The sequence below is a fragment of the Montipora foliosa genome, chromosome 4 (genome assembly GCF_036669935.1).
Source record: "Montipora foliosa isolate CH-2021 chromosome 4, ASM3666993v2, whole genome shotgun sequence".
Lineage (NCBI taxonomy): Eukaryota > Metazoa > Cnidaria > Anthozoa > Scleractinia > Acroporidae > Montipora > Montipora foliosa.
The window spans coordinates 26,529,090-26,539,089 of NC_090872.1; the positions used below are offsets into that span (position 1 = coordinate 26,529,090).

The window sequence follows — 10,000 nt, forward strand, 5'->3', positions numbered from 1 at the left end:
AGTGTTTTAATCTCCAGGAAACTTGTCTTCTCAATAGGATATTTTTCACCGAACAACAGTTCTTTGTCTGTTTTAATTATCTCATTACGCATTGGCCACTGAAGAAAAGGCATGAGCCTCGAAAAGTCCGGCGTTTGAACCATTTTGGGGTTCTTCGTTACAGTTCGACGCGCCTTGCCGTGGCCACCTAACAAAGTTTTTTAACAAGTTGTCCGCCAATCAGGATGTTTGAATTTGATTGACAGTGCAAAGTTCGCACACACCGTTGTACGGGTTGTTGAGTTGACGTATTTACACGGCGCGTTGCACTGTAAAAATATTATGTTCGAATTTATTGTTTAATTTCGTTGCGCAACACTCATACTTGACCATGTAATAATAATGTTAAACTCGTCTGAAATGCTCTTTCAGAACCCGAATCAGTTGAAAAATCTGAAGAACAATGGACATGGCTGGAAGACACTTTAAAATCATCTACAGCACATTATCTCATCGTTGGAGGCCATTTTCCTGTGTGGTCCATTGCTGAACACGGGCCCACTCAATGTCTTGTGGAAAGACTGAAGCCTTTGTTAGAGAAGTACAATGTCACTGCTTATATCAGTGGTCATGATCACAACCTTCAGGTAATTTTAACAAATCGAAAGTGGTTCAGTATGGTCTGTACTCAAGAGAAAATGAGGGGACAGAGAGGGAGGCTCCCGGTCCAGCCCTTGGGATATGTCATGTCCACGAAAGTTATTTTTAGACGAGCGGAAGTCTTTGTTCTAGCGGAAGTCGGTCTTCCGAGACGACCGCATACAGGCCAACCTCGGTCTGATGTTTGAAAGAAAAGCAAAGATTTCATGTAATGGCGGGCGAAGTGGACTTAACGTCTGCATGCGGACGTCTCAGAAGACAGACTTCCGCTTGAACAAAGACTTCCGCTCGTCTAAAAATAACTTTCGTGGACATGACATATCCCGGCCAACGCCCTGAGCCTCCCTCTCTGTCCCCTCATTTTCTCTTGCTGTACTCTTATCGACAACGATATTCGTCATCACAGTGGTCAAAATGTTGTGGACTCACGAGGCGCAGCCGAGTGAGTCCAGTGAATGATTGAGTTTCTCTTAAGAGCAAGCCTACCAATAGCGAGCCACTACAGCTACCATACAGGCATCCTGCAAATGTAGTATCAGAGTTGTAACATGAGCGTGAGCTATTTTAAAAATTGTTTCGTGAGCGCGCGCGTTGGCTATTTAAGATTATAGTGAAATTATGTTCTCTTAAGTTTTATTTTAGTAAGTTCGGAAGTTGAACATTTCGCTGGATCACCAAAAATTGGTAAGCCAATCAGAACTGTTCTGAGTAGTTGCCATGGTATTAGCAGTAGTCAAGTGATTCATGCTGTGTAAGAATGCACCAGTGTGTCTTCCATCTCATAACAAGAAAGCGTTTCATCGCAGCGCAATAGCCTAGGCACAGACTGCTTGTTTTGTAATTTAGGTTTACAATATTCATAAGGGTAATACTTGAATTGTATCAATATTTGCAAGGGTGCCTATGTGAAATGAGTACTGCTTTTCTGAAAGCTGCCATCTTAATAAATTGTTTATCAATGACGCATGACGGTCATCTTCCAGTTTAAAACAAAACATGCAAAGAAAAACTAGAAGGAAAACAACTTACCAGTTGATTTTTATCGCAATGCACTATAGCCCATCCTGTCTGAAGTTTCTTCAACTGTCTTTGACAGCACTTGAAAGAACAGAACTCTTCAGTGGAGTATTTCGTTGTTGGATGTGCCGGTAAGATGGACACAAGCCGAAGCCACAGAGATGCAGTACCGGATGGCAGTTCACGGTTTTTCTGGGCCGAACCCAGTAAAGATGGCGGATTTGCATTGGTACGTGCTGCGGTGTCCAACATGACCTTAGAATTTGTGGATGCACATGAATCGATGCTGTACACTCGAAACCTGTATCCTCGAGATATTCACGAGCTTCGTGCCCGTGATATCCAAGTTTAGCTGAAGTTGATTGGACTGACCGTTTTATTTATCAAACAAATTGGTTTTTTTTGTAAAATGAAGAAATATGAATGGGAAGAAATGAGATTGGAAAGATAAAAATAGGATAATTGTAGGGACTAAGACGGACTTTGCCCGAATTTAAAAGCTCTGGGTTAGAAAACGCATGCGAGAGAAAAAGCAAGGGACGAGACACACTTAAACGCGAGCGGCTTTAACTCAATTTGGTCAATTGTTTTTTCCGCGTCCGCTCGACTAATTTTCTTGCGTTTTTCTCATGACGAAAGCGACGGTACACGAGAGACAACACACGTAGTGAAATAGTAAAACAATTTTGCCTTAAATTCAGTCCTGTGAGATTGTCTCTTGCTGTTTCGCCGATCATGACATTTGTCGATCTTTGGTTTCGATTGATCGAGTTTTATTTCGTGGTCCTGGTTGATGTTAGTTTATTTCCGGGTAGACTTTCATACACCGGACTAAAATGGCAGAGGACAAAAGAACCATTGTTATTAGGCCTTGCTAATTGGGCATTGTTATGTGCCCTTCGTTCTTTTGTTTTATGACATTAATTATTTCTGATCCGGTATATGAAAGACCAGCGTCTGAGCGGCAGTATTTTTTTCCGATCACATTTCCGATTGTATAAATGACTTTTTAGCCGGGTGCATTGAACACTATCCTTCGGTCAAATTCTGGTGGGACCTTTTTAAATATTCTGTCAAGTCCTTTGTGACTGTATGGGTGGGTTAGTGACTGTTTGGCGCTATAGCAGGTCCACATTAGCTGTATCAGCTATGAAGCTGATGTGGACGTGCTACAGCTGCCAAAACTTCAACCTGTTCAAACAAATAAACTTCAAAAAAACAAATGTGAATGCTATGTTAAATTATTATGCAAATGCCACACACAAAAAACCTTAACTCCAAGAGATTTGAATTGGGTACAACATGAGTTAGCTCAAGAAAGCCCTCTTGGCAAAAGACAATGCATTATTAAATGGTAAATGCAAAACAAAAAGAAGCAAATTATAAAAATTAAGTAATAATATTAGCATTCTTGAGCATGTGCACGTGCAATTTTATTCTTTTTAACGATGAAATGATGTATGAAATGGATCATATATATGAACTGCGGATATGAAATCAAGTGAAGCTATGATCCTCGCAGTTATGAATGCAATTTTTGCAATTGCGTAAAGAAGCCTGAAAAATTCAGGACTTCAACGGGGTTTGAATCCGTGACCTCGCGATACCGGTGCGACGCTCTAACCAACTGAGCTATGAAGCCACTGACGTTGGGAGCTGGTCATTTGTGGGCTCTATTGTTCCCGTGAGGAATGAATCAACAATGAAATGATATATGAAATGGATCACATGTATGAACTGCGGGGATCACAGCTTCACTTGATTTCATATCCGCAGTTCATATATATGATCCATTTCACATATCATTTCATCGTTGATCCATTCCTTACGGGAACAATAGAACTCACAAATGACCAGCTCCCACCGTCAGTGGCCTCAAAGCTCAGTTGGTTAGAGCGTCGCACCGGTATCGCGAGGTCACGGGTTCAAACCCCGTTGAAGTCCTGAATTTTTCCGGCTTCTTTACGCAATTGCAAAAATTGCCTTCATAACTGCGAGGATCATAGCTTCACTTGATTTATTCTTTTCCCGAACAACCAGTTACCGTTTGTTTATCAATGCCCGGAAAAGCGGCTTCAAATGCATCCGTTCGATTTTGTTGAATGATGTTGAACGACGTTGACTGCTGGGGTTGGGCAAAGGGTTTCAACATATCATTCAACATTTGATTCAACATCAGTCCCAGGGTGCAGCCGTGGATGTTACTATGGATACGGATATGGATACGTCATCGAGAAATCGATTAGTGCGCACGCTCATACCCAACATTGGGGACCTTAAGATCGACGTCGGCGACGTGGATGAAAAACGCCACCTCAAAATGTAATTTTGCGCTATCGCAAATCTTTCGCGACTATTCCATCCCGTTCTCGACGTACAATGTGGACGAAGCATTCTCAAAATAAATTGGTACCAGCGGTTTCAGAGTAAGAATAGACGAGATGCTTCCGTGAAGCATACACTGGGTTGCCTGTGGTACGCGTTACAGAAAATCAAAAGGCACTGAATTGTGTGGTATTGAACTACAGCATTCCAGTCTCTGAAGAATAACAAATAAAAGAGAAGCGAGAAACATTGGCTTCTGGGCTGACATTTTGATAATTTTCAAGTTCCCTCACAACTTCTTTTCACCACAAGTTTAAGCGTGCCCTCTGAGCATCTGACAGCTCTGTAATACCAAAGTTCACTGAACTTAATCCCTGTCCAGCGGGGTTAGTGTTTAGATGGGAGACCAAAACAATATACCCCTCATAAAACAGAAGCATCGGACTGAAAATACTATTAACGCTAACAAATGCGAACTCAGCAAGGTACATATTTTGTTAGCTTGCTTTATGCAAAACAAGAACATCGTTCTAAAGGCTTATTCTACGCAAAAAGTAGGTTCTAGCAAGAGAACCTCATTTTCTCTTGGTTCTGGAGGTAATTTTGAGAGTGGAAATCAAGGTTACGCGTCAGACGGCAAATACAAACTCACGATTTAATTCAGTTAACACACCAGAAAGACGCTAACCTCATTTTGACAAGAAAATGCTTTACTATTGCCATAAAAACTATCCAGTTAAGCTCGTATATCATAAAACATGGTGAATTCATAAAGGCCACCTTTTCCAGCGAACAATTTTTTGAAACAAACAACATATTTGCTATTAGGGGCAAAAACCCCTTTTATTTCATTACGTGCGTGTAGAGAAGAAACTCAATCGTGTCAAATATGCGCAATATTGCAACAAACTAAATTTCAGTATCAAACCGTTTCCATGAAGAACCTTTTCCTTGAATAAATAATTCTTGGCTGTTACATTTCCAATTATTTTTTTTACCTGAAGACTGTGCAGAGTTGATCACAGATCCACGTAAGGTGTTCGATTCGTTCAATCGTTCTCTGTCTTTGTTGAACCCATAAGTTACCAGAGAATTTTCCATTTGGTTTCAGTGTTCTATATAACAGCACACTTGGTTAAATATTATTTTAGAAATACAGCTCACTTTGATTTCGGCTCGACGGGCGATAGATTGTTGTCGAAGTCCATTACTCGTCGCTTTTGAGATTCCAGGTGTTGGTTTTTCACCGCCTGCCTAGTTTATCCAACTGACTTTCCATTATTGAGCTCCATAAGGGTATATTTTATTTAAGGATCCACGAAAACGCCATTCGCGTTACATGACTTTCGACGCCATTGCAGGCCGAGTTAATGATTCTCATGTGTCCACCAGAGAAATCTACGCATTTCCACTACCCTCTCGGCACACGGATCCAACTTCACCGTTGTGTCAGCTACGCCGTGAATTTTAAATAGTAAAAGTTTGTAACAGACTATTTGGAAAAAGGACTCTGGGGTTAGAACTTCACCGTTGTGTCAGGGGAGTTGGCGAAAGATTGCCTAAATTTACATTTCCCTCCACAAAGGAACCAGGGGACAATCGCCATAAACAAAATAGCCCCCTTTCGAGCCGGAAGGGAAATTACTGCCATTTAATGCCGCATAACGGGAACGGGAAGGATGGCGGGAAGGGGGGGGGGGAAGGGAGGGGAGGAGAGAGCCTGCTAAGAGGGTATTGGTGGGTGTATACCAATGCAAAAATAATACGAAGTCGTAAAAGAAGGCGCGGTTTAATTATACCTAAGGCAGAAACAAGAAACGTTTGCAGAGTCTTTAAAAGGTAAAAGAGGGCGTAGAGGCAAGTTCTCGGCATCGACAGAGATCGGAATACTACGCTAGCTATTCAGTTGACAACAAGCTTTACGGTCACAACTGTTTCTCGGAGAATTTTACAATCTCAAGCGAAACTTGCAAGAATTCAACATCCATTTTCTTTAAGTGACAACTGTAACCTCAAATTCAGAAAAACTATTAAACATGAATAAACAGTTCGTATTTGGGAGGATTCGACACTAAGCCTATATTTCCTGCCCGGCATGATGACGGGGTGGTGTATTTTAAGAGAGCTTGGTCTGCTGCAGTAACAGCATCTCTGCCCTTCCACTTCTGTTCCTTTCGGCAAAAGAACGTAATATAACCACTTAGAAAGGGACCCTACACTCTCGGCTTGCAAAACCGCGGGAGGAGATAACCTTTCCAAAACACTTGTTTTGAAAAAAAATTCAAAGTAATCATTTGTGAAGAAAAAACGAAGTTTAGAGTCGCTTTATATTTTCACTTTGAAAATTTTCAGGATTGGCCATCTTCAGCAATTGCGACGTGATAAGGTCTAACACAAACAGCTTTAGCAAAATAACGACAGAGAACCTGTAACATGTCATAATTATTCAAGATGGCGGCACCAGGGAAAATTAGCAATTCTGAAATTCATTTATTTCGTATACAAACGCTTTCTTTGCAAAAATTCAAACAACTTAAATTGGAAAGATTATTTCCTGTGTGGAGGTTCCCCTTGGACTTTTAAAAGACTTTTGGAATCAAGTTTAGAAAGCCATTAGATGCAGACGAGAACATGAGGCAATCACAGTCTTAGTCAGAGTTCTCGCTCGAACCAATCACAACGCAAGGAACTACCGGCCGGCGCTAAAAGCGGGAAAATGAAGCATATGACGACAATTGGTTGAGCTTTGTATCTCATTGGCTAAGCTAACAGTGTAGCGCAAGATTATCAACCCAATCACAGTTTTAGCTAAGCAAAACCAATGCGATCTCCGAATTACTCGTGAAATTGAAAGAAAATAGCTCTATTTTAGTAGGAACATTAAGCTTGGGTACGTAACACTCTAGAAAAATCTGTTCGGTCTCCAGAGTCAATTAACCTGCCTGCTTGTGGCGAGTCAGTCTCAAACATTATCTACCCTTAAAATTCCACAGCAACTCTAACGTTTGCAAGTCGCACGCAAAAATATTGCTTTTGTTTCGAAATTTAGCTTTCGATACTTCATCAGAAGATTCTTTTTGAACCGCATTTTGCTTTGGCTTTTCGCTTGATTTGGAACTCTTTTCTTTTTCTACGCCGCCGCGATTGTTGACCTTCGTACTCGTGTTGCCTCTCGCGTTAGTTCGCTTTGAGTTCTTGTTTGGTTCCGGGTTCCCTGAAGGCGCCTTTACCGAACGTTTCTTCACAGAGGTTTTGACGCCAACATTTCTGTCGCTCTTGGCTTGTACCATCGTGTTTACCCGTTCCTGACTGGCTGCGAGAATGCACTCGTTGTCTCCATTTTTGCTGGTTATCACAGCATCTCCAGTCCTTTCAAGAGATGTTCCAGCGTCGCGACTACTCCTTTTACGCGAAACGTCACCTACGATGACGGACGAGTCTATTGCGCTTTGAACGCCGTTGCTTAACCTATTCGAGTCACCCTCCTCCTCCTCCTCCACCGCTCTCTCGTCCGTCAACGACTGCGTGACAAGCATGCTACTGTCACGTGGAGGAGTTACCTCTCTTTCGAGTCGAACGTCCTGTATCATCAAGCTCCCAATCGCAGCGGCCGATTTCTCTCGAGTATCAAAGGCGGAGTTAAGTTGATCAGAATTCTGCTTCTCTAAAGCGCTTTCATGACTTCTTTCTTCTTCAGTTGACCTAGAGGAGTTGGCACGGACACTTTGTTCTCCCAGAAGACACACATTCTGAATTTCAATCGCTCTTTCTGTGCTTCCTTCTTCTTCCTCTACAAGCACTTGCAGTGCATTATCCTTGCTTAGCACAGGAGAATTTTCTGCAGTATCCACTTCCTTGGGTTCGGTATTACTGTTATGAGAGGCATCCACATCTACACCTTCCGCAACTGATGGCGCATCAAATGTTACCGAATTGGAATCCTCACACGATTTGTTGTTTGTATCCATCCTTTCCTTTGGATCGTTAACATGTCCTCTCCTTTCGATACTCCCTGTCAACGAAGGTCCAACTTCCTTCCGAGAATACGATTCGCCGGCTGATTCGAGATGCATGTCTTCGAAATCAAACGCAGAATCATGATCGGTTTGTACGAAAGGACTATCGTCTGGTTCCCAGTCCATGCCCGTTTCGCCGTCTTCTTCGCCTTCCGATGTTAACTCTACATCAACGTCCGATTCGTTATTTTGTTCACACGAGGTGTTCGTCAAAGGAGATTCGTTTTCGACTGTCGCAATGTCACCCCGAGCAGAGGACGCATTATTCCCTCTTTGAACTTGTTCAGAGGTGTCCATACGTGAAGTAGAGATTTTACAGCCACCTAAAGAGGCTGTCAAACCAGCGCAAGGATCCAAAGCAATCCTGCACCCGTCTTCATTGTTGCTGTTAACTGAACTTTCCTTTGCAGGTTGCTCGCCTGCAACAACAGCCTTGGACAAATTTCTTGAAGAATCACAAGCTTGAATCTCCTCGGACTCGTTCATGTTTGCAGTGTTCATCTCATCTGAAGGTACAGCGGTGACATCTTCTACAGAGTCTCCAATGTTTGTCACAGTTCGATCACTGCCTTGATCCTCCTCCCGCACATGATCACTACCCGCATTCACTGCCTTCGCTGAGGCATTTTCAGACGCAATCCTCTGCAGCTTGTTGGGTACCTGTCTCCCTTTTTGCGGAATTTCTGAAAGATTGTCAGAACTTTCAGATAGCGAAGAGCGGTATCCACTGAGCCGTTTGGCCAACGAAACTGGTTTCTTTTTCTTTTTGAGCTTTTTCTGCAAGAAAAGTAAATGCTGTATTTAATGAACCGCATATAACATACAAAGCACCACCCAGCCCAGCTTCCCATCCCTTTTTTTCTCAAGACATCCACGCTAAGACAAGACACACATACATGTAGCTTCTGTATGAAAACATTGGCGCAACCGTAACAGATCACATTAGGGACGAGAACGCCACCAAACAATCGCTCTGCCTGCCCTGCACGTGCGTTTTACCGTTTAACATTTTTGTACATTTCTACGCCGTTCTCGCCCTGACAACGACGAGAACTGATCAAGTTTGAGGTTACGCGGAGGAGGCGAGCAACTGACGATACATTTTTAGCTCGTGGAGAGCTATCGGGATGGTTGGCGAATCAGGCTGTGAGGCGTAAACAATGGAAAATTTGTAATCGATTTCTGTTCGTCTCAAGATCGGCCGGCGCATTCATGCATTCGTAAAATGGTCGTTAAGAATGCTCTTATTCGGCTACCAATGAAAGACGTTCAATATAATGTATTACACTGCATTTGTAACCACTCTATAGGCTTGATAATTCGCTATATCACCTCCCTGACGCAGATCTTACTCCACGAGCTCACCACAGAATACCTTTGATTCTATTTTCTCTCTAAATATCCACACCGTTCTCACCAATTGCGTCCTGAAATGCTGACACTCACTTTTAATGCCTAACTTCTTGGAATAATTGCAAAATTATTACAATAATGGGAAGTAATACTATTAAACTACGTTCTCGTAGAAATCGTCGTCGTCAGTCTTTGCTTAAAGGTCCTTAATCTTTTAACATGACGGCGATCGAAAACTTCAAACTCAAAATAAGCAATTCGCTGTAATAACGCTGTAAATAAGCAATTATAATGTTTTTCCTTACACAAACGCTTTCTTTGAAAAACTTCAATACACATGTAGACATCTCCTCCTGCATACAAGTATATTTTACAGAAGCTGGGGCTAATATTTTTTAACTTTAAAATTACGACTTCTGGGTAAAGTGCCTTCCAGTTTGCTTTTCCACTATACGCAAGATATCTGTTTACAAACATGGTTGTTTTTGCTGATTCAAATGTGCCAACCGTAGGACCAAAAGACCCTTTGTTTCGACAGCCAATGAGGCTCTGGTTGGCACATAAACATGACAATAGGTGACGTCAATGAAATCTTCGTAATCCACAAATGTACATCGCATGGGTGCTTACGGGAAAATACTGATGATGCT

General features: G+C 42.1%; 2 protein-coding genes across 2 annotated transcripts in view; one reads left to right on the forward strand and one right to left on the reverse strand.

Moving 5' to 3' along the window:
• LOC138000462 (tartrate-resistant acid phosphatase type 5-like) overlaps positions 1-2,879 on the forward strand; it is an 11,241-nt gene extending 8,362 nt beyond the window's left edge. The window contains exons 4-5 of the mRNA XM_068846901.1: positions 412-626; positions 1,736-2,879. Of these exons, the coding sequence (XP_068703002.1) occupies positions 412-626; positions 1,736-2,008 (488 nt within the window). The 3' untranslated portion in view covers positions 2,009-2,879. The remainder of the gene's footprint in view (positions 1-411; positions 627-1,735) is intronic.
• Positions 2,880-5,690: 2,811 nt separating this feature from the next.
• LOC138000463 (zinc finger X-linked protein ZXDB-like) overlaps positions 5,691-10,000 on the reverse strand; it is a 31,545-nt gene continuing 27,235 nt past the window's right edge. Inside the window, exon 11 of the mRNA XM_068846902.1 lies at positions 5,691-8,774. Coding sequence (XP_068703003.1) covers positions 6,951-8,774 — 1,824 coding nt within the window. The 3' untranslated portion in view covers positions 5,691-6,950. The remainder of the gene's footprint in view (positions 8,775-10,000) is intronic.